Genomic DNA, 23,502 nt, shown 5'->3' on the forward strand with positions numbered 1-23,502 from the left:
CCCCACCCTCCCAGTCGCCGTCCCAGTGCTCCCAGTCACCCTCCCAGTGCTCCCAGTACCCCCTCCGCACCCTCCCAGTCGCTGTCCCAGTGCTCCCAGTCACCCTCCCAGTGCTCCCAGTACCCCCTCCGCACCCTCCCAGTCGCTGTCCCAGTGCTCCCAGTCACCCTCCCAGTGCTCCAGTCACCCTCCCAGTGCCCCCAGTCCCCCCTCCCCGCCCTCCCAGTGCCCCCCGTCGCCCTCCCAGTGCCCCCCGTCGCCCTCCCAGTGCCCCCAGTCCCCCCTCCCCGCCCTCCCAGTGCCCCCTGTCACCCTCCCAGTGCCCCCAGTCCCCCCTCCCCGCCCTCCCAGTGCCCCCCGTCACCCCCCGGTGCTCCCGGCGGGAGCCGGCCGGCGACGCCGGACGCGGGGCGGGCGCCGGGGAGGGCTCCCAGAGCTCCCAGTGCTCCCAGCGGGGGCGGGGGCCGCGTCGAACTGGAGGGCGCCGTGGAGGGGCCCGAGCTGGGGGCTCTCCAGAGCCGCCACCAGGCGCCGGCGCCCCGGGCGCAGGGGGACCACGGCCTGGCGCAGCCGCACCGTCTGCCCCGCCCCCACCGACCTGCGGGGGCGCGCGGGGTCACGGGGGAGCCCCCACCCAACCCCCACCCACCCCCCACCCGGGGCCCCTCTCGACCCCCCCACCCCACCCCAGGATTTGGGGTCCCACCGGCACCCCTGGACCCCCCCCCCCCCCCGCGGGCTCTTGGGGACCCCCCAGACCCCTGGGTCCCCCCCAGACCCCTGGGGACCCCCCAAACCCCTGGGGACCCCCCTCCTCGGCCGCCTGGGTCCCCCCTAAATCTCTGGGGTCCCCCCAGCCCCCTGGGTCCCCCCCAAATACCTGGGTCCCCCCAAAATGCCTGGGTGCCCCCCTCCCAGACTCCCTGGGTGCCCCCCAGCCCCCCGGGACCCCCCAACCCCCCGGGACCCCCCAACCCCCCGGGTCCCCCCCAAACCCCCCAGCCCCCCGGGTCCCCCCGGGACCCCCCAAACCCCCGGGTCCCCCCCAAACCCCCCAGCCCCCCGGGTCCCCCCGGGACCCCCCAAACCCCCGGGTCCCCCCCAAACCCCCCAGCCCCCCGGGTCCCCCCGGGACCCCCCAACCCCCCGGGTCCCCCCAAACCCCCGGCCCCCGCTCACCCCATGGGGAAGGGCTTGGGGCAGGAGAGCCCGGCCCCCTCCATGCGCAGGGTGGCCCCGCTGAGGGGCTGGGGCAGGGGGTTCTGGAAGACGACCTGCACCGGCGCCTCCTCCCCCACCACCGCCGGCGCCAGCAGCTGCCGAGAGAGGGGACCCCGCCCGTGGGTGGGGGGCACCCGCCCCTCCCCCGCCCCCCCACCACGGGGAGCGCCCGCCACCCAGGAACCCCAGCCCCACCATGGAGGACCCAAGCTCCTGGAGGTCCTGAGGAGGACGGGGGGACCTTGGGGTTCTGGGGGGGACCCCGGGGTCCAGGGGGGGACCCTGGTGTCGAGGGGCACCCGGTGTTGGGGGGCACCCACCTCCTCTCCATCCCACCACCATGGAGAGCGCCCACCACCCAGGAACCCCGGCCCCACCATGGAGGACCCAAGCTCCTGGAGGGCCTGAGGAGGACGGGGGGGACCCCAGGGTTCTGGGGGGGACCCCGGGGTCCAGGGGGGGACCCTGGTGTCGGGGGGCACCCGGTGTTGGGGGGCACCCACCTCCTCTCCATCCCACCACCATGGAGAGCGCCCACCACCCAGGAACCCCGGCCCCACCATGGAGGACCCAAGCTCCTGGAGGTCCTGAGGAGGACGGGGGGGGGACCCCAGGGTTCTGGGGGGGACCCCAGGGTTTGGGGGGGACCTTGGGGTCCAGGGGGGGACCCCGGGGCTGGGGGGGGGACCCTACCGTCAGGGTGAGCTCGGGGGTGTGCAGCCGGACCCGCAGCTCCTTGGCCACCACTTGCCCCGTCTCCTCCACGGCTCCGGCCACCGTCAGCTTCAGGGTGTCCTGGTCCCCCAGGTGGGGCCCGTACTCGGCGTAGGCCACCGTCATCCTCACCGTCTCCTCTGGGGGCCGTGGGGGACGTCAGGGACCCGAGGGGCCCGGGGGACCCCGCCCCGCGTGGCGGCCCCGTGGTGGCCCCGTGGTGGCCCCGCGGTGGCCCCGCGGTGGCCGCGCCTCACCCTGCCCCGGCGGCACCGCGCGCCGGTGCTGCTCCTGGCGGAAGGGGGCGGCCGCGACCCCGGTGTAGCGCAGGGCGCAGAGCGCCAGGCGCAGGCGCAGCGTCCGCGGCTCCAGGCCCTCGTTCCGGGCCACCGCCCGCAGCTCCAGCTCCGCCCCCGCCACCGCCGGCCCCGCCCCCACCGTCACCGTCACCTCCCCCGTCGAGGGGGTCCCCTGGCTGCGGGGGCGGGAGCCGTGGGAGGTGGCGGTGGAGACGGCGCGGCGCTCCTCCTCCGAGCCTGGGGGGAAAGGGCGGGGGCGGGGGGTGAAGCCGGGGGCGTTGGGTCAAAGGTCGGGGGTCAGGGGGCGGGGGGCGGGGGTCAGGGACACGGGGGCATGGGTTGGGTCTTGGGTCTTGGGTCAACGGGGTCTTGGGGTCAAGGGGGGGTTGGGGGGCAAAGGGGAGGGGTTGTTGGGTCGGGGGTCAAAGGGCAGGGGGCGCCGGGGGCGGGGGGTGAAGCCGGGGGCGTTGGGTCAGGGGGCGGGGGGCGGGGTCAGGGGGCGGGGGCACGGGTTGGGTCTTGGGTCTTGGGTCAACGGGGTCTTGGGGTCAAGGTGGGGGTTGGGGGGGGTTGTTGGGTTGGGGGTCAAAGGGCGGGGGTCAGGGGGCGCCGGGGGGCAGGGGGTGAAGCCGGGGGCGTTGGGTCAAAGGTCGGGGGTCGGGGGTCAGGGACACGGGGGCACAGGTTGGCTTCTTGGGTCTTGGGTCAACGGGGTCTTGAGGTCAAGGGGGGGGTCGGGGTCAAAGGTCGGGGGTCAGGGGCATGGGGGGGTCAAGGGGTGAAGCTGGGGGTCACTGGGTCAAGGGTCAGGGGGCGGGGACAGGGGTCATGGGTTGGGTCTCGGGTCAACGGGGTCTTGGGGTCAAGGGGGGGCAGGTTTGGGGGTCAAAGGTCAGGGGTCGTTGGGTCAGGGTCAAAGGTCGGGGGTCTTGGGCCACCAGGCGGAGGTCACCAGGCCGTGGGGTCAGGGGGTGAAGAACGGCGAGGTCGGGGGGGCTGGGGCGTGGTCCCGGCGTCGGGGCCACAGGTCATGGGGCGGGGCCAACAGGCCAGGGGGGTGGGTCAAGGGGTCACGGATGAGCACTTGGGGCCTAGGTGGGGTCAAGGGTCGCGGGGGGGCGGGGCCTCACCCTCGGGGTGCTTGTACTGGTGGGTGATGTCCAACCGGGCGCCGGACCCCGCCCCCAGGGTGCTGATGCGGCGCCCGATGGCGCCTTCCTCCACGTGCACCACGGCGAAGGCGCCGTTGGGCTGCCGCTGCCAATAGACCTTGTCGCTGTTCACCTGCGGACACGCCCCCTCGTTAGCATAGGCCACGCCCGCCAGCGCCACGCCCCATGAGCCCCGCCCCCTACCTCAGAGAAGACGAAGGGGGTGTCGTACTTGAGGAAGACCTCGCCGTTCTTCACCGCCGTCACCGAGCACGGCCCGCAGCAGAACAGCCCTGGGGGGCGTTACCAGTATAAACCAGTAAGGACCAGTATAAACCAGTAAGGACCAGTATGGGCTACTACGAGCCACCGAGCCCCTGTGGTGGCTCTTCCCTCTCCCATTGGCCACAAGCCGCCCACCCCCAGGCCTCCTCCCAGCGCCTCCCCCTATAGACCAGTATAAACCAGTACCGCTGCTGGTCTCCTGGGGGGTGGCGTCAACGACCTGCCACCCGTCGTAGCCGTCGGGGAGGTCAGGGCGCTTCATCCAGCAGTCGTTCCACACGTGGAAGTTCCTGCGCAGCCCAGTATAAACCAGTATGGACCAGTACAGCCCAACATAAACCGCTACACGCCAGTATAAACCAGTACGCACCAGAATGGCCGAGGATGAGCCTCCCAGCCCTGACATCAGCTGTTCTCGCCCCCACAGCCCCCGGACCACCTGCCGGCACCCCTTTCCCAGTGGATCCTGTCCCAAACCAGTATAAACCAGTATAAACCAGTACCAGACGGAGTCAGTGTTGAGGCGCTCCAGGGGCCGCATGTTCTCGTCGAAGTAGATGTCGGTGGTGAGGGAGACGTCGGTGTCGTGGGCCGAGTTGTAGTTGGTGACGGTGCGGGTGGGGAGGCCCAGGCACCGCAGCACTGGGGGCACCAGTACAAACCAGTAAGAACCAGTACAGACCAGGACAGACCAGTACAAGCCGTTATCCAAGCGTATCTCTCGGGGTTGACTTGGCTCCCCGCGAGAGGCTCCCATTTGCCTTCCAGTGACTCCCAGGGCACCCTGGACCCCCTCCCAGTACAAACCAGTCTGTAACTGGGTCGAACCAGTATAAACCAGCGCAAACCAGTACCAAGAATACATTTCAGGCTTCACTTATCCCCATACCAGAGGCTCCGGTCCGCCTTCGCGTCACTCCCAGGGGCTCCCCAGCCACCCCAGACCCCCTCCCAGTACAAACCTAGCTCAGACCAGTATCAACCAGTGCAAACCGGTAGAAAACCAGTACGAAACCTGACACCTTAAACCCAACCCCTCTCCCTTGTAACCCCTCCAGCCTCTTCCCGGGTGCCATCCAGACCCTCCCACCCCCTTCCCGAGCCTACTCCGAGCTGGGACCAGTCCGGACCAGTATCGACCAGTTGGGGGCCACGCACCGGTGGTCATGACGCCGGCGAAGACCCAGCACTGGCCGTAGCGCACGGGGGCGCCGGCGCCGTGGTAGGAGCGGAGGATGTCGACGGAGCCGGCCCAGGCCGAGGGGTTGGTGCCCTGGGCGTAGTCCCCCGTCCAGTTGCCCACCAGCACCCCGTTGTCGTCCAGCGAGTTCACCTGGGGCACCCCGAAACGTCCAAGCACCAAGGACCCCCCCCAAGACGCCCCAAAACGCCACCGGAACCCCCCAAAACGCCACCGGAACCCCCCCAAGAATCTGAAGGGAACCCCCAAAACCCACAGAACCCACCCCAAAGCCCCGAGGTCGTGGGAGCGCCCCCCCCCCCCCAAAATCCTATGGGAGCCCCCCCCAAAATGTCCTCAGAGCCCAAAGGCCAAAGACCCCCCAAAACCACGTGGAAAGGCCCCAAAACCCAACAGCCCTCCCCCAAGTCATCAGAACCTCCCCAAAACCCAACAGAATCCCCAAAAAACTCATCAGAACCCCCCAAAACCCAACAGAACCCCCAAAAAACTCATCAGAACCCCCAAAAACCTCATCAGAACCCCCAAAAAAACCATCAGAACCCCCAAAAACCTCATCAGAACCCCCAAAAACCCAACAGAACCCCCAAAAACCTCATCAGAACCCCCTTAAACCCAACAGAACCTCAAAAAACCTCATCAGAACCCCCCAAAACCCAACAGAACCCCCAAAAAACTCATCAGAACCCCCCAAAACCCAACAGAACCCCCAAAAAACTCATCAGAACCCCCAAAAACCTCATCAGAACCCCCAAAAAAACCATCAGAACCCCCAAAAACCTCATCAGAACCCCCAAAAACCCAACAGAACCCCAAAAACCTCATCAGAACCCCCCCCAAAACCCAACAGAACCCCAAAAAACCTCATCAGAACCCCCAAAAACCCAACAGAACCCCCAAAAAACTCATCAGAACCCCCAAAAACCTCATCAGAACCCCCAAAAACCCAACAGAACCCCCAAAAACCTCATCAGAACCCCCTTAAACCCAACAGAACCTCAAAAAACCTCATCAGAACCCCCCAAAACCCAACAGAACCCCCAAAAAACTCATCAGAACCCCCCAAAACCCAACAGAACCCCCAAAAAACTCATCAGAACCCCCCAAAACCCAACAGAACCCCAAAAAAACCATCAGAACCCCCAAAAACCCAACAGAACCCCCAAAAAACTCATCAGAACCCCCCCAAATCCCACCAGGCACCTCAACCCCCCCCGCTTCACCCCCAAACCCACCATGGCGGAGACGACGCGGGACACCATGACGGGGTCCCCCCGGGCGCTGTGGGGCATCCCCCGGCGGTCCAGGATGTACAAACACGCCTCCAGCACCCCCGCATCGAACTGGGGGACCCCCAAATCAGGGCTGTCCCCAAATCCTCCCAAATCGGCCCCCAAAATCCCGCCCCCTCCCAAACGCAAAAAGCGGTTTCGGGGTCCCCCCCCCAAGACGTTACGGGGACCCGTGATGGTTTTGAGACGCCCCTCGGTGGTTTCGGGGACCCCCGTGATGATTTTGGGGACCCCCTATGGCTTTTTGGGTATCGCCCAATTTTTAGGGTCCTCCCTTTGGGGTGTCCCCCACCTTTTGGGGGGTCCCCCACCTTTTGGGGTGCCCAACGCATTTTTGAGGGGTCCCCAGCGCCCCGTTTCCCACCCAGATTTTTGGGGTCTCCCCACTTTGGGAGTTTCTTGGGGTCCCTGTTTTTTGGGGTGCCCCCCCCCGTTTTTGGGGTACCTGCCCGTAGTTCCAGGAGCGCTCGGCGATCTGGTCCTCGGTGCCGTAGAAGATGCGCCCCGTCTCGTTAAGGACGTACTCGTTAAGGTCGCTCGTTTTCTCCATGTAGACGTGGTCATCTGCCGGGGGGGGCGCCCCGAAATCACGGGGGGGTCCCCAAAATCATCATGGGGGTCCCCGAAACCGCTAAGGTGGGGGGAGGGGTCTCAAATCCCACCCCCTAGAGCCCCCTCAACTGCCAAACTGAGAGTGGGGAGCCCCGAAACCGCCAAATCTTGCGCTGGGGAGCCCCGAAACCGCCAAATCTCACCAGGGGGAGCCCCGAAACTGCCAAATCTCACCAGGGGGAGCCCCAAAACCGCCGAATCTTGCGCTGGGGAGCCCCAAAACCGCCAAATCTCACCCCGGGGAGCCCCAAAACCGCCAAATCTCACCCCGGGGAGCCCCAAAACCGCCAAATCTTGCGCTGGGGAGCCCCAAAACCACCAAATCTCACCCCGGGGAGCCCCAAAACCGCCAAATCTCACCCGGGGGAGCCCCAAAACCGCCAAATCTCACCCGGGGGAGCCCCGAAACCGCCAAATCTTGCGCTGGGGAGCCCCAAAACCACCAAATCTCACCCCGGGGAGCCCCAAAACCGCCGAATCTCACCCCGGGGAGCCCCAAAACCGCCAGAACCCGGGGGGGGGCTCACCGGGGCACCAGGGGTTGAAGAGGAGGATGAAGTCGTTGGTGTCGTCGAAGGGGGCCGCGTACTCCCCCGCCCCCGTGCGGGTCTTGATGCTGAGGCGGTAGCGGCCAATGGGAGCGTCGGGCGGGGCCGTGAGGCAGAGGTTGAGGGCGGGGCCACCGGGACGCTCCGCCCCTTCTTCTATCTCCTCTTCCTCTGCCGTCCAACCGGTGGCCGAGGTTTGGCCCAATGGGATGAGGACGTGGGTACCCTTTGCCACCTGCGGGTTGGGGCCTGCGGGGTGACATCATCGCCCCCGGCATGAGGTCACCACCTGGGCAGGTGAGGTCGTCACGCCCTGGGCGATACCATCGTGCCCCCCCCCCCCCCCCCCCGGCAGGGGTGGAGGGGCGAGGCCGAGGGCACCCTGGGCGCGGGCGTGGCAGCCTGGGCGACGTCGTTACCCCTCCTGGGTGACATCACCGTGCCCTGGCTGATGTCACCAGCCCTGGGTGATGTCACCAGCCCCTATTGCGCCACAATCGCCCCCCCCGCCCCCCGCCCGAATCCCCGCCGGCCCCCACCGAGGGTGAGCTCCACGCAGAGGGCGTCGTCGGCGGGGTCGAAGGGGCGGGGCAGGAGGACGCGCAGGTCGAAGGGCTGCCCCCGCCGCACCACCAGCCGCGGGCAGGCGAATTCGGAGGTGTGGTGAGCGATCCGATTGGCCGAGGAGCCCACCACCAGCCCCCGGGGCGCCAACAGGCCTGGGGGGGGGGGGAGGCAGTGAAAACCCGGCGCCGATCCCACCCCCGGAACCCCCCTAACGGCCCCAAAAACCCCTCGGGGGGGGGGGCCTGGAAACCGTCATTTACCCCCCCCCCCCAGCCTTGGGAATGGCCCAAACTGGGCAGTTTTGGACCCAAATTGGGAGCGGGGGGATGGGGCGGGGGGGGCGGTAGGAGAGGGGACCCCAAAACCCTGACACCTCCCTTGGGGGGGGGGCACGAAACCCTGAGAAGCAGCTCGGGGGGGGGGGGCCTTGAAACTGCCTTTCCTGCCCCACGGGAGCCTGGAAACGGCCCCAAACTGGCGCTTTTGGCCCCAAAATGGGGACGGGCGGAGAGAGGGGAGGGGGCAGAGGGGAGGACACCCCCTCCCCACTCCTGATCTGCTGGGGGGGAGCCCCGAAACCCCCCCAGGGAGCCCTGAAACCACCCTCCCCCCCCCGGGAACCCCAACCCCCCTGTTTTTCCTCCCAGGGAGCCCCAAAACCGCCCTTTTTCCTCCCGGGGTGCCCCGAAACCGCCCTTTCTCCTCCCGGGGTGCCCCGAAACCGCCCTTTCTCCTCCCGGGGAGCCCCGAAACCGCCCTTTTTCCTCCCAGGGTGCCCCAAAACCGCCCTTTTTCCTCCTGGGGTGCCCCGAAACCGCCCTTTCTCCTCCCGGGGAACCCCGAAACCGCCCTTTTTCCTCCCAGGGTGCCCCAAAACCGCCCTTTTTCCTCCTGGGGTGCCCCGAAACCGCCCTTTTTCCTCCCGGGGATCCCCGAAACCGCCCTTTTTCCTCCTGGGGAGCCCCGAAACCGCCCTTTTTCTTCCCGGGGTGCCCCAAAACCACCCTTTCTCCTCCCGGGGAGCCCCGAAACCGCCCTTTTTCTTCCCGGGGTGCCCCAAAACCACCCTTTCTCCTCCCGGGGAGTCCCGAAACCGCCCTTTTTCCTCCTGGGGAGCCCCAAAACCGCCCTTTCTCCTCCCGGGGAGCCCCAAAACCGCCCTTTCTCCTCCCGGGGAGCCCCAAAACCGCCCTTTTTCCTCCCGGGGTGCCCCAAAACCGCCCTTTTTCCTCCCACGGTGCCCCAAAACCGCCCTTTTTCCTCCCGGGGAGCCCCAAAACCGCCCTTTTTCCTCCCAGGGAGCCCCGAAACCACCCTTTTTCCTCCTGGGGAACCCTGAAACCGCCCTTTCTTCCCCCGGGGAGCCCCAAAACCACCCTTTCTCCTCCCGGGGTGTCCCGAAACCGCCCTTTTTCCTCCCGGGGAGCCCCCAAACCGCCCTTTCTCCCCCCAGGGAGCCCCCAAACCGCCCTTTCTCCCCCCAGGGAGCCCCGAAACCGCCACCGTTGCCCCCCCCTGCCCTGGCACTGACCGGGCCGCAGGGGCTGGGGGGGGCGGCGCCCCGGGATCTCGCCGGGGGGGGGCTCCCAGTCCTCGGTGCCCCGGCGGCAGCAGCCGCAGCAGCCGCAGCAGCCGCCCAGGCGCCGCCAGAAGCCCCGGCGGGGGCGGGGGGCGGGGGCAGGGGGTGCCCCCCGCGGGCGGAAGCTGGCGGCCGCCCAGCGGCCCGGGTCCAGGCGGGGGTCAGCGTCCGGCATCGCCTGCGGGGCAGCGGGGAGACCAGTTTGGACCAGTACAGACCACCGGCAGACAGTAGGAAGCGGTACGGGTCACCACAGACCAGTAAGATCTTCTGGAATGGCCTGTTAATGCCTCCAGACCCTTCCCAGTATGACCAGTAAGACCAGTACGGACCGGTACAGGTCATTAAAGACCAGGATGGACCCATAAAGACCAGCATGGACTAGTAGAAGACTGCAGAAACCAGTAGGAACCACCACAAATTGGTAAGAGCTTTCAGAATGGCCCGTTAATGCCTCCAGACTCTTCCCAGTATGACCAGTACGGACCGGTACAGGTCATTAAAGACCAGGATGGACCCATAAAGACCAGCATGGGCCAGTAGAAGACTGCAGAAACCAGTAGGAACCACCACAAATTGGTAAGACCTTTCAGAATGGCCCGTTAATGCCTCCAGACCCTTCCCAGTAAGACCAGTACAGACCGGTACAGGTCATTAAAGACCAGGATGGACCCATAAAGACCAGCATGAACCAGTAGAAGACTGCAGAAACCAGTAGGAACCACCACGAACCCCTAAGACCTTCCAGAATGGCCCGTTAAAGCCTCCAGACCTTTTCTGGTGCAACCAGTAAGACCAGTATGGCCCAGTATAGTTCACTAGAGACCAGTATGGACCAGTACAGGCCTGCACAGAGCAGAGTAAGACAGCAGAAACCAGTACGGACCACCACAGGCCAGTAAGACCTTCCAGAATGGGCCACTAAAGCCTCCAGACCCTTCCCAGTATGACCAGTAGGACGGGGATGGAGCAGTATAAGGCCATACAAACTGATGTGGACCAGTATAAGCCATCAGAAACCAGTAAAGCGGACCACCACACACCAGTAAGAGCTTCTAGAATGACCGACCGAAGCCATCAAGCCCTTCCCAGTATGCCCAGTACAGCCCAGTTCCTCCCAGTTGAGCCCCATAACCTCTCCCAGGCTCCCAGTACAACCCAGTAACCTCCTGGTCCCCCCCCGGTACAGCCCAGTAAGCCCTCCCAGGCTCCCAGTACGGCCCAGTTCCCTCCCAGTCCTTCCCAGTGCCCCGCCCGAGCCTGGCGCCGGAGGGACCCGGGCGTCCGGGCCTGCCCGAGCAGCTCCCCCCCCGCCTCCTCCCCCGCCGCGGCGGGGACCCAGCGTCCGGGAGTGCTCCCAGCCCGACCAGTTCCCCCAGTCTGCCCAGTTCCCCCCTTCAGTGCTCCCACTGCTCCCAGTAACTCCCCCCCAAGTGCTCCCAGTAAGCCCAGTGACCCCCTCCCAGTGCTCTCGGAAACCACAGTGCTCCCAGTTGGCCCCTCCCAGCGCTTCCAGTAACCCCAGTTACACCCTCCCAGTGCTCCCAGTAACCCCAGCGCTTCCAGTTACCCCCCTAGTGCTTCCAGTAACCCCCTCCCAGTGCTCCCAGTAACCCCAGTGCTTCCAGTTACCCCCCTAGTGCTTCCAGTAACCCCCTCCCAGTGCTCCCAGTAACCCCAGTGCTTCCAGTTACCCCCCTAGTGCTTCCAGTAACCCCCTCCCAGTGCTCCCAGTCGGCCCAGTGCCACTGTTTGCCCCCACCCAGTCACCTCAGCGCTCCCAGTAACCCCCTCCCAGTGCTCCCAGCGTCCTCAATAAGCCCCTCAGAGTCTTCCCAGTAACCCCTTCCCCGTAATCCCAGTAACCCCCTCTGTGTCCTCAGTAAGTCTACTGACCCCTCCCAGTGCTCCCAGTTTGCCCAGTACCCCCCTCCCAGTCCCCCCAGTAACCCCCTCCCTGGGGTCCCAGTACCCCCCAGTCCTCCCAGACCTTTCAGTAACTCTATTGACCTCTCCCAGTGCTCCCAGCTTGCCCGGTAACCCCCTCCCAGTGGTCCCAGTAGCTCCAGTTATTCCCTCCCACTGGTCCCAGCAAGTCCCCAGTCCTCCCAGTAACCCGTGTGGGTCCTCCCAGTCTTCCCAGTAACCCTACTAACCCCTCCCAATGCTCCCAGTTTGCCCAGTAACTCCCTCCCAGTGCTCCCAGTAAATCCAGTTCCCCCCTCCCTGGCCTCCCACTCCTCCCAGTTTCCCCTTCCAGCCATCCCAGTGCCTCCGATCCCCTCTCCCAGTCACCCCAGTGTCCCCAGTACCTCCCAGTGGTTCCCAGCACTCCCAATGCCCCGCACTCACTGGCGCTGGTAGATCAGGGGAAAGGGGCGTGACCTTGAGAGGAAGGGGCGGGGCACAGGCAGACCACGCCCCCTTATTGCCCCACACCTTGGAGGGGAAGGGTGTCCAGGCAAGCACTCCCTCTGCCCCTCCCGGGATCACTATGTGGCGGGGGGGGGCCCATGGGGTGGGGCAATGGCGCACTATGTGGCAGGGGGTCCCATGGGGTGAGCAATGGCTCACTATGTGGCAGGGGGGTCCCATGGGGTGAGGCAATGGCTCACTATGTGGCAGGGGGTCCCATGGCGTTAGCAATGGCTCACTATGTGGCAGGGGGGTCCCATGGGGTGAGCAATGGCTCACTATGTGGCAGGGGGTCCCATGGGGTGAGCAATGGCTCACTATGTGGCAGGGGGGTCCCATGGGGTGGGGTAATGGCTCACTATGTGGCAGGGGGGTCCCATGGGGTGGGGTAATGGCTCACTATGTGGCAGGAGGTCCCATGGGGTGAGCAATGGCTCACTATGTGGCAGGGGGTCCCATGGGGTGAGCAATGGCTCACTATGTGGCAGGGGGGTCCCATGGGGTGAGGCAATGGCTCACTATGTGGCAGGGGGTCCCATGGCGTGAGCAATGGCTCACTATGTGGCAGGGGGGTCCCATGGGGTGAGCAATGGCTCACTATGTGGCAGGGGGTCCCATGGGGTGAGCAATGGCTCACTATGTGGCAGGGGGGTCCCATGGGGTGGGGTAATGGCTCACTATGTGGCAGGGGGGTCCCATGGGGTGAGCGATGGCTCACTATGTGGCAGGGGGTCCCATGGGGTGAGGCAATGGCTCACTATGTGGCAGGGGGGTCCCATGGGGTGGGGTAATGGCTCACTATGTGGCAGGAGGTCCCATGGGGTGAGCAATGGCTCACTATGTGGCAGGGGGTCCCATGGGGTGAGCAATGGCTCACTATGTGGCAGGGGGGTCCCATGGGGTGAGGCAATGGCTCACTATGTGGCAGGGGGTCCCATGGGGTGAGGCAATGGCTCACTATGTGGCAGGGGGTCCCATGGGGTGGGGTAATGGCTCACTATGTGGCAGGAGGTCCCATGGGGTGAGCAATGGCTCACTATGTGGCAGGGGGTCCCATGGGGTGAGCAATGGCTCACTATGTGGCAGGGGGGTCCCATGGGGTGAGGCAATGGCTCACTATGTGGCAGGGGGTCCCATGGGGTGAGGCAATGGCTCACTATGTGGCAGGGGGTCCCATGGCGTGAGCAATGGCTCACTATGTGGCAGGGGGGTCCCATGGGGTGAGCAATGGCTCACTATGTGGCAGGGGGTCCCATGGGGTGAGCAATGGCTCACTATGTGGCAGGGGGGTCCCATGGGGTGGGGTAATGGCTCACTATGTGGCAGGAGGTCCCATGGGGTGAGCAATGGCTCACTATGTGGCAGGGGGTCCCATGGGGTGAGCAATGGCTCACTATGTGGCAGGGGGGTCCCATGGGGTGGGGCGATGGCTCACTATGTGGCAGGGGGTCCCATGGGGTGAGGCAATGGCTCACTATGTGGCAGGGGGTCCCATGGGGTGAGCAATGGCTCACTATGTGGCAGGGGGTCCCATGGCGTGAGCAATGGCTCACTATGTGGCAGGGGGGTCCCATGGGGTGAGCAATGGCTCACTATGTGGCAGGGGGTCCCATGGGGTGGGGTAATGGCTCACTATGTGGCAGGGGGTCCCATGGGGTGAGGCGATGGCTCACTATGTGGCAGGGGGGTCCCATGGGGTGAGCAATGGCTCACTATGTGGCAGGGGGGTCCCATGGGGTGAGCGATGGCTCACTATGTGGCAGGGGGGTCCCATGGGGTGGGGCGATGGCTCACTATGTGGCAGGGGGGTCCCATGGGGTGAGCAATGGCTCACTATGTGGCAGGGGGGTCCCATGGGGTGAGGCAATGGCTCACTATGTGGCAGGGGGTCCCATGGGGTGAGCAATGGCTCACTATGTGGCAGGGGGTCCCATGGGGTGGGAAATAGCTCACTATGTGGCAGGGGGTCCCATGGGGTGGGGTAATGGCTCACTATGTGGCAGGGGGGTCCCATGGGGTGGGGTAATGGCTCACTATGTGGCAGGGGGTCCCATGGGGTGGGGCGATGGCTCACTATGTGGCAGGGGGGTCCCATGGGGTGAGCAATGGCTCACTATGTGGCAGGGGAGTCCCATGGGGTGAGCAATGGCTCACTATGTGGCAGGGGGTCCCATGGGGTGAGCAATGGCTCACTATGTGGCAGGGGAGTCCCATGGGGTGAGCAATGGCTCACTATGTGGCAGGGGGTCCCATGGGGTGAGGCAATGGCTCACTATGTGGCAGGGGGGTCCCATGGGGTGAGGCAACGGCTCACTATGTGGCAGGGGGGTCCCAATGGGTGAGGCAATGGCTCACTATGTGGCAGGTGGTCCCATGGGGTGAGCAATGGCTCACTATGTGGCGGGGGGGTCCCATGGGGTGGGCAATGGCTCACTATGTGGCAGGGGGGTCCCATGGGGTGAGCAATGGCTCACTATGTGGCGGGGGGTCCCATGGGGTGGGGCAATGGCTCACTATGTGGCAGGGGGTCCCATGGGGTGAGCAATGGCTCACTATGTGGCGGGGGGGTCCCATGGGGTGGGGCAATGGCTCACTATGTGGCGGGGGGGTCCCATGGGGTGGGCAATAGCTCACTATGTGGCAGGGGGTCCCATGGGGTGGGGCAAGGTCTCACTATTTGGCACGGGGAATTGGGGTCACTGGCAGGTGAACTACGGGGCAGGGCTGGAGCTCACTATTTGGCAAGGGGGCCCTAGGGGGTGGGGCTTACCCCAGGGCAGGGATGGCTCACTATTTGGCAAGGGGGCCCTAGGGGGCGGGGCTTACCCCGGGGCAGGCAGGGCTCACTATTTGGCAGGCGCGGCTCGCTATTGGGCCAGGGGGCACCTGTGGGGTGGATCACTATTTGGCAAGGGAGTGGGGGGGGCCGCAGGGCAGGGCTGGGCTGGGCCGGCTCACTATTTGGCAGGGCTGCCGTGGGGTTGGGCGGGGCCGGGGTGATGCAGCCGCGGGGTGGGGCAGACAGACAGGTCCTGCCGCTGCCCCGCCCCATCGCCCCGACGCCCGGGGCCCCGCCTGGCGATGGCGCAAGCGGGCGGCGGTTTGGGGTTTGGTCCCGATGAAGCAACTGGGGGGCGGGAAGAGGAACTGGGAGGGACTGGGAGGGACTGGGAGAGCCGGACGCGTGTCGTAACCCCGGCTCTTGTGACATCGCTTTATTAGAGATGCCCTTTAAAGGGCGGGGCCGAGCCATGGGGGGGGGGGGGGGGGGGGGGACGACGTCAACAGCAGCGGGGCGGGCGGAGCTCCAGGCACCGGCCAATCAGGCGAGGACAACGTCGACGTGGGGGAGGAGCTGGGCCAGGTGGGCGGCAGCCTCGGGTGCGGCGGCCAGGGGCGTCTCGGCCAATCGCAGACGAGCCAGCCGGGGGCAGGAGGCCAATGGGGTCAGGTCAGAGGCGTGGCTTATGGCTGGGCGGGGTGGAGTCAAGGAGGACACGCCCAGAGAAGCCCTGCCCACCTTCTTGGCCCCACCCCTCCCACCCTCACGCCCCACCTCTCATAAGCTCCACCCCCTTAGGCCCCGCCCTCCCCTAGCACCTCTATTGGTGCCAATAAGCTCCGCCCCATACACCGCACCCGACCAAGCTCCGCCCCATTCAGCCCTGCCCCGTAATGCCCCCAACCCCACTTCTCCAGACCCCACCCACAAGCCCCGCCCTACTCTGCCCCGCCCTTGCCCCTGAACCCAACCCTTTGTGCCCCACCCACCCCCTCAACCCCACCCCATTAAACCCTGCCCTCACCCGCAGCTCCACCCCCAGACCCTAAGCCCGACCCACCCCCCCTTAAGCCCCGCCCTCCCAGCCCCAAGCCCCGCCCCCTGGATACGGTTGCCGTCCAGCCGCAGCTCCTCCAGGCGGGGGAGGGGCGGGAACCCCCGCAGGGTCGTGACCTCGTTGTGCGACACGTCCAGCACCTGTGGGGGAGGGGGGGTCACCCGGATGCCGGGGTCCCCCTTGGACCCCTGGGGGCCCCCCCGGATCCCTGGGTCCCCCCGCAGACCCCCCCAAGTCTGGGGTTCCCCCCCCAGCCCTGGGACCCCCCAAACCCCTGGGTCCCCCCCGACCCCCGGGACCCCCCAAACCCCTGGGACCCCCCCGACCCCTGGGACCCCCCCGACCCCCCGCCCCCCCCCAGGCCCCACCTGCAGGCGCCGCAGCCCCCCCAGGGCAGGGGGGAGCCCCCCCAGGCGGTTCCGGGCCAGGTCGAGGTGGGTGACCAGCACCATGCGCTCCAGCAGCGGCAGCGACGTCAGCCCCTGGGGGCGGGGCCTCCGTGAGGCCACTCCCCTTTCGCCCCCCCAGTCCCTCCCAGCCCCCCATTCCCCTCTCCTCTGCTGCTTTAAGCCCCTCCCCCTGGAACCACACCGCCTCAAGCTCCTCTCATGCCACTCACCTCAGCCCTGCCCCCTTAGGCCCCGCCCACTTACACCCCACCCCTTTAAACCTGCGTTTAAGCCGTACCCACTTAAACCCCTCCCACCCCAAGCTCCTCCCACTCCGCCCCTTTAGCCCCACCCCCTTGCAAACGCCATTGCCCTGCACTCTCCCCCCTTCCCCTCAAGCCCCTCCCACCCAGCCCCGCCCCCTCAGGCCCCGCCCCTACCTTCCCGGGGAGGCGGAGCCTCACGGTCCCGTCGGGCCCCGCCCCCTGCCGCAGCACCCCCAGCGCCGCCTCCGCCCGCGAGGCCACGTCGGCCACGAAGCCGCTCCGCAGCGGGTCTGCCTCCTGGGGGGGCGGGGTCACGTCAGGCACCGCCCACCTCCCCCCGAGCCCCGCCCCCTCCCCCCGCAGCCCCGCCCACCTGGAGGTCCCGCAGGCAGCGCCGCGTCTCCTCCTCGTGGGCCAGCGGGTCCAGGGCCGACAGCAGCAGCACCAGCGTCAGCAGGCAGCCTGCCCGCACCCCGTCAGGGCGCGGCGCTGGGGCACCTGCGCCTGGGGCACCCGGGGGCGGGGGCACCCAAGGGTGGGGGCACCCAACGGTGGGGGCACCCGGGGGCGGGGGGGACCCTGGGGTTGGAGAGGACCTGGAGGTCTGGGGGGGACCCGGGGGTCTGGGGGGGACCCGGGGGTTGGGGGGGACCCTGGGATCTAGGGGGGACCCGGAGGTCTGGGGGGGACCCGGGGGTCTGGGGGGGACCCGGGGGTTGGGGGGGACCTGGAGGTCTGGGGGGGACCCGGGGGTCTGGGGGGGACCCGGGGGTTGGGGGGGACCCTGGGATCTAGGGGGGACCCGGAGGTCTTGGGGGGACCCGGGGGCGGGGGGGACCCTGGGGTTGGAGAGGACCTGGAGGTCTGGGGGGGACCCGGGGGTCTGGGGGGGACCCGGGGGTTGGGGGGGACCTGGGGGCTTGAGGGGGACCCAGGGGCTGAGGGAGGATCCCAGGTTTGGGGGAGACCTGGGGCTGGGGGGGACCCAGGGCTCTGGGGGGCACCCAGGGATCCGGGGAGGAACCCCGGGGTCTGGGGGGACCGGGGTGCGGGGTCCCGGGGGGCTCACCCCGGCTGCGGGGCTCCAGCTCCAGCAGCTGCCGGCACGTCTCCACCTGCGCCTCCAGCACCCCCGCCTCGGCCACGCCCACTTCCGGCCTGGGGGCGGGGCATAGGGTCAGGGGCGGGGCCTGGTCACTGGGGCGGGGCCTGGCTATGGGGGGCGTGGCTTAGCCAGCCACTGGGGGGGGCCGAGTGAGGTTTGGTGCCCGTGGGGGGTGGGGCTTAACCAAGGGGGTGTGGCCCCAGCAGGTGGGCGGTGCTTGGCTTGGGAGGGGCTTAAAGGGGCAGCACCCTATTGCAAGAGCATGGCTTGTAGAGGCGGGGCTTAAGGAAAGCACGTGGGGCGGGGCTTAGGGAAAGGGGTGGGGCTTAAGCGGTGGGGGCAGGGCTTAGAGAAAGGGGTGGCACTTAAGAGGCAGAGGTGGGGCTTAAGAGACAGAGGTGGGGCTTAGGAAAAGGGGTGGGGCTTAAGGAGCAGAGGTGGGGCTTAAGGGGCAGAGGTGGGGCTTAAGAAAAGGGGTGGGGCTTAAGGAGCTGAGGTGGGGCTTAAGGGGCAGAGGTGGGGCTTAAGGGGCAGAGGTGGAGCTTAGCAAAAGGGGTGGGGCTTAAGGGGCAGAGGTGGGGCAGCACTTATGGAAAGAGGTGTGGCTGAATGATGTGGGGTGGGGCTTAGGGAAAGGGGTGTGGCTGAAGAAGGTGGGGCATGGCTTAGGGAAAGGGGTGGGGCTTAGGGAGGTGGGGCGGGGCTTACCAGAAGAGCTCCCGGGCTACGATTGGCTCCTGCCACCACGCCTCATTCTCATCTAAGAGAAAAGGGCGGGGTTAGAAAAGGGTGTGGCTTCAAGAGGCGTGGCTCCTTGGGAGACAGGGGGTGTGGTTTCCTACCTGGGAGGAGCGTCACCTCACAGTGGGTGGGGTCAGGCTCCCAAGTGACCCGGAAGTGGAGGCGGGGCCGGGTAGGGGGCGGAGCCAGGTCAGGGGGGAGGTCGCAGATCTGCCCCGCCCGTCAAGGAACCCAGGCCTTGGGGGGAGGGGCCGCCACGCCCGGGGGGATCCCCCTCCCCCTCCCAGGGAGCCCCCCTCCCCCTCCCCAGGGTGGATACCCAGGTGTGGCTGGGGCGTGGCCGCCCCTCCCCCGAGCGCCACGCCCCTTCCAGGGCGGAGCCGTCCACCGTCGCCGTCAGCGCCGAGCTCCCCGCCCCCACCTGCGGGAACCAGGGGTCCGGGGTGAGGGGGGGCACCCAGGGGTTTGTGGGGGGACCCAGGGGTTTGGGGGGGCCTCCAGGAGTCCAAGGGGGACCCAGGGGTTTGGGTGCACCCAGGGGTGAGGGAGGGCACCCAGGATTGAGGGAGGGACCCAGGGGTCTGGGGGGGCACCCAGGGGTCGGGGGGGCACCCAGGGGTGAGGGGGGCACCCACGGTTTGGGGGGGACCCAGGGGTTTGGGGGCACCCAGGGGTTTGGGGGGGGACCCAGGGGTTTGGGGGGGGACCCAGGGGTCTGGGGAGCACCCAGGGGTCCGGGGGGGCCCCCGGGGGTCCGGGCTCACCACGACGGGGCGGGAGAAGGTCACCGCCAGCGTCGCGTCCTCCCGGTCGACGTAGAGGCACAGAATCCTCGGGGGGGGTGAGGCTGTGGGGGGGGGGCGTTCAGAGGGGGAACCCCGGCATCCCGGGGGGGCTCCCAGGGGCTCGGGGGGTCCCAGGGGCTCGGGGGAGCCCCCCGCGTACCGCGGGAGAGGATGCAGCGCAGGTAGACCCAGGCGCTCTGGTCGCTGGGGTCGGTGAAGACGGCGTTCTGCACCAGCTCCAGCTCTGTGGGGGGCGGGGGTCAGCCAGGGGACCCCCACCTTCGCCGAGGGGGAGCCCCCGCGTTTTGGGGGGGTGGGAGCCTCACCCGTCTGCAGGCGGTGGGGGGGCAGCGCCCCGGGCCCCCCCCCAGGCGCGGCCGGCGGGCGGGTGGGCGCCAGCAGCCGGCCCCGGTGGTGCCAGGCCGAGAAGTTGGAGAAGTCGCGGCTGAGCAGGGCGGCGGCGAAGGCCAGCTCGGCCTCGGGGTCCTCCTCGGCCGCCAGCGCCCGCCGGTGCTCCCAGGCGTGGACTGGGGGCCGCCCGTCAGCGCCAGGCCCCCTCCCCAGTAACTCCCAGTATCAACCAGCAAGCCTCGGCGCCCCAAAGCCGCTCCCGGTACAGGCTAGGGGCCCACGGCCTTTCTTCCGCCAGAAACCAGTAAGCCCCGCAGCCCCAAAAGTCTCTCCCAGTAGGTCCCAAGAGCCCCCACAGCTTCTCCCACCACTTCCCAATATAAACCAGTAAGCCCCGCAGCCCCAAAAGTCTCTCCCAGTAGGTCCCAAGAGCCCCCACAGCTTCTCCCACCACTTCCCAATATAAACCAGTAAGCCCTGCAGCCCCAAAAGTCTCTCCCAGTAGGTCCCAAGAGCCCCCAGAGCTTCTCCCACCACTTCCCAATATAGACCAGTAAGCCCCGCAGCCCCAAAAGTCTCTCCCAGTAGGTCCCAAGACCCCCCACAGCTTCTCCCACCACTTCCCAATATAAACCAGTAAGCCCTGCAGCCCTAAAAGTCTCTCCCAGTAGGTCCCAAGAGCCCCCACAGCTTCTCCCACCACTTCCCAATATAAACCAGTAAGCCCCGCAGCCCCAAAAGTCTCTCCCAGTAGGTCCCAAGAGCCCCCACAGCTTCTCCCACCACTTCCCAATATAAACCAGTAAGCCCCGCAGCCCCAAAAGTCTCTCCCAGTAGGTCCCAAGAGCCCCCACAGCTTCTCCCCCCACTTCCCAATATAAACCAGTAAGCCCCGCAGCCCCAAAAGTCTCTCCCAGTAGATCCCAAGAGCCCCCAGAGCTTCTCCCACCACTTCCCAATATAAACCAGTAAGCCCCGCAGCCCCAAAAGTCTCTCCCAGTACGTCCCAAGACCCCCCACGCCTTCTCCCACCACTTCCCAATATAAACCAGTAAGACCCACACTCTTAAAACTGCCTCCCAATAGTTCCCAACGCCCCCGACGCCTTCTCCCACCAGCTCCCAATATAAACCAGTAATCCCAGTATGCCACAGATTAAGCGTAGCTTCCAACCACTGGGGCTCAGCACCCCCAAACTCCCTCCCAGTCCAGCCCAGCCCCCCCCAGTCCCTCCCAGTCCAGCCCAGCAGCTCTTACATCCCTCCCAGCGCACCCCAGCAGCCCCCAAATCCTCCTCCCAGTGCCTCCCAGCACAAACCAGTACCTCCACCCTCCCTCCAACCCCCAACCAGTCCAAACCAGTCCAACCCAGCGCCCTCCAGGACGCAGACCCAGGCTCTCAGGACCCCCCGCGGCCCCCAGTGCCCCCCAGTGCCCCCAGTGCGGCTCACAGTTGCGGGGGTCGGCGGCCAGCAGGCGGTCGCAGAGGGCGCGCTCGGCGGCGGCGGGGCGGGGCGGGGGGGCGTGGCGCAGGACCCACCCCCGGTGGTGCCACGCCCCGTAGGACTTGGGGTTCACCCCCAGGCACCCCCCCACGAAGGCCAGCTCCCCCGCCACCCTGCCCAGTACGGACCAGTCACCGCCAGTGCCCCGCCCCCGTGCCTCCCCGTGCCCCCCAGTCCCTCCCAGTGCCCCCCAGTGCCCCCCAGTGCCCCTCCCAGTACCCTCAAATCCCCTCCCAGTACATCCCAGTGCTCCCCAATCCCCTCCCAGTCCCTCCCAGTGCCCCCCAGTACCCCCAAATCCCCTCCCAGCACAGCCCAGTGCTCCCCAGTCCCCTCCCAATCCCTCCCAGTACCCCCCAATCCCCTCCCAGTACATCCCAGTGCCCCCCAGTCCCCTCCCGCTGCATCCCAGTGCCCCCCAGTACCCCCAGATTCCCTCCCGGTACATCCCAGTGTCCCCCAGTCCCCTTCCGCTGCATCCCAGTGCCCCCCAGTGCGTCCCAGTGCCCCCCAGTGCCCCCAAACCCCCTCCCAGTACCCTCAAATCCCCTCCCAGTACATCCCAGTGCTCCCCAATCCCCTCCCAGTCCCTCCCAGTGCCCCCCAGTACCCCCAAATCCCCTCCCAGCACAGCCCAGTGCTCCCCAGTCCCCTCCCAATCCCTCCCAGTACCCCCCAATCCCCTCCCAGTACATCCCAGTGCCCCCCAGTCCCCTCCCGCTGCATCCCAGTGCCCCCCAGTACCCCCAGATTCCCTCCCAGTACATCCCAGTGTCCCCCAGTCCCCTTCCGCTGCATCCCAGTGCCCCCCAGTATCCCCAAGTCCCCTCTCAGTGAATCCCAGTGCCCTCAAGTACCCCCAAATCTCCTCCCACTACATCCCAGTGCCCCCCAATCCCCTCCGAGTCCCTGCCAGTGCCCCCCAATCCCCTCCCAGCCCCTCCCAGTGCCCTCCCAGCCCCTCCCAGTGCCCCCCAATCCCCTCCGAGTCCCTCCCAGTGCCCCCCAATCCCCTCCCAGCCCCTCCCAGTGCCCCCCAATCCCCTCCCAGCCCCTCCCAGTGCCCCCAGTGCCCACCAGTCGGGGCCGGGGGGGGGCAGGGCCCGGCGGCGCAGGTTCCAGCAGGTTCCCACGTCGGGGTTGGCCGCCAGGACGGCGCCCGTCAGCGCCAGCGCCTCCGCGTCCAGCTGCCCCCGCGCCCGCTGGGGGTCACGGGGGTCAGGGGTCACCGGGGGGTCAGGGGTCAGGGAGGGGGCAGGGGTCAGGGAGGGGGCAGGGGGCACCGGGGGGGCAGGCAGGGGGCAGGGGGGGTCAGGGGTCACCCCGGGGTCAGGGGTCACCAGGGGTCAGGGGTCACCCCGGGGTCAGGGGGCGGGCAGGGGTCACCTTCTCCAGCAGGGCGGCCATGGCGGAGCGGTAGAGGCGGAGCTTCTCCTCCCGCTGGCGGCGGCGGGCAGCGTCCGGGGGGCGGAGCTTCAGGCGGCCGTGCTGCAAGGCATTGTGGGGCGCTGGGGGTCACTGGGAGGAACTGGGGAGTGACTGAGGGGCTCTGGGTGGGACTGGGAGGCACTGGGATGCGCTGGAAGTTAACTGGGAGGAACTGGCAGGTGACTGGGAGGCACTCAGAGGAACTGGGGGATGACCGGGAGCCACTGGGACGCTCTGGGTGTTGACTGGGACGAACTGGGATGCACTGGAAGTTAACTGAGAGACACTGGCGGGTGACTGGGAGGCACTGGGAGGAACTGGGGGGTGACTGGGAGGCACTGGGAGGAACTGGGGCATGACCGGGGTGTCACTGGGAGGAACTGAGGGCCTCTGGCAGTTGACTGGGAAGAACTAGGAATCACTGGAAGTTAACTGGGAAGCACTGGTGGGTGACTGGGAAGCACTGGGAGGGAACTCGGTGGCACTGAGAGGTGCTAAGGGGGACTGGGAAGCACTGGGATTTACTGGGAGGGAACTGGGAGGCACCAGGGACGTAGTGGGAGGGAACTGGGTGGCAGTGGCAGGAGCTAAGAGGGACTAGGAAGCACTGGGAGGGAACTGGGAGGCTCCAGGAGGGAACTGGGACGTACTGGGAGGGAACTGGGCGGCACTGGGAGGCGCTAAGAGGGACTGGGAAGCACTGGGATGTACTGGGAGGGAACTGGGATGTACTGGGAGGGAACTGGGCGGCACTGGGAGGCGCCAAGAGGGACTGGGAAGCACTGGGATGGAACTGGAAGGGAACTGGGAGGCTCCAGGAGGGAACTGGGAGGCTCCAGGAGGGAACTGGGGGCCGCCATGGTGCCCCAGTGCATCATGGGGCAGCGGGGTCCATCCGGGGGGGGGGTGCCGCGGGGGATTGTGGGATGGGGGGGGCTCCCTCACCATGGCGACGGCTCGGGGGGTTCCGGCACCTGCGGGAGAGAGCGAGAGTCAGGGCCCCGCCGCCCGGGGACCCCCCCCGCGCCGCCCGGGGACCCGCCGGTGTCCGCCCGGGGACCCCCCGCGGTGCCCGGCGCCCCCCGCCCCGGTCAAGGCCCAGCGCGAACGAACCGGAGCCGGCGGCTGCAGGAGGGTCCGGGGCGGCGCAAGGGCTGCCGGGAGAGGGGCGGGGCCTGGCGGGCGGGGCGGGGCCGAGGGGCATGCTGG

At 67.4% G+C, this 23,502-nt stretch overlaps 2 protein-coding genes across 2 annotated transcripts; both read right to left on the reverse strand.

Moving 5' to 3' along the window:
• Positions 1 to 359: 359 nt before the first annotated feature.
• TGM1 (transglutaminase 1) lies at positions 360 to 11,829 on the reverse strand. The gene is made up of 15 exons (XM_075135318.1): positions 11,782 to 11,829; positions 9,422 to 9,647; positions 7,863 to 8,042; positions 7,303 to 7,572; positions 6,609 to 6,727; positions 6,107 to 6,214; positions 4,829 to 5,003; positions 4,174 to 4,312; positions 3,857 to 3,960; positions 3,590 to 3,678; positions 3,365 to 3,518; positions 2,193 to 2,471; positions 1,915 to 2,075; positions 1,180 to 1,316; positions 360 to 598 (listed from the first exon to the last, which is right to left on the reverse strand). The coding sequence occupies exons 2-15, from the start codon at positions 9,642 to 9,644 to the stop codon at positions 361 to 363; spliced, it is 2,376 nt and encodes a 791-aa protein (XP_074991419.1). The 5' UTR covers positions 9,645 to 9,647; positions 11,782 to 11,829; the 3' UTR covers position 360.
• A 3,286-nt stretch (positions 11,830 to 15,115) lies between these two features.
• Positions 15,116 to 23,426, reverse strand: LOC142074566 (geranylgeranyl transferase type-2 subunit alpha-like). Its single transcript, XM_075135269.1, has 17 exons — positions 23,407 to 23,426; positions 23,239 to 23,267; positions 22,252 to 22,353; positions 21,943 to 22,067; positions 20,812 to 20,978; positions 19,336 to 19,536; positions 19,170 to 19,253; positions 18,989 to 19,071; positions 18,544 to 18,645; positions 18,326 to 18,434; positions 18,192 to 18,243; positions 17,448 to 17,536; positions 16,752 to 16,840; positions 16,553 to 16,675; positions 16,092 to 16,205; positions 15,776 to 15,863; positions 15,116 to 15,355 (listed from the first exon to the last, which is right to left on the reverse strand). Exons 2-17 carry the CDS (start codon positions 23,239 to 23,241, stop codon positions 15,207 to 15,209), a joined length of 1,680 nt encoding a protein of 559 aa, XP_074991370.1. The 5' UTR covers positions 23,242 to 23,267; positions 23,407 to 23,426; the 3' UTR covers positions 15,116 to 15,206.
• Positions 23,427 to 23,502: the final 76 nt, after the last annotated feature.

This window comes from Calonectris borealis, chromosome 38, assembly GCF_964195595.1.
Source record: "Calonectris borealis chromosome 38, bCalBor7.hap1.2, whole genome shotgun sequence".
NCBI lineage: Eukaryota > Metazoa > Chordata > Aves > Procellariiformes > Procellariidae > Calonectris > Calonectris borealis.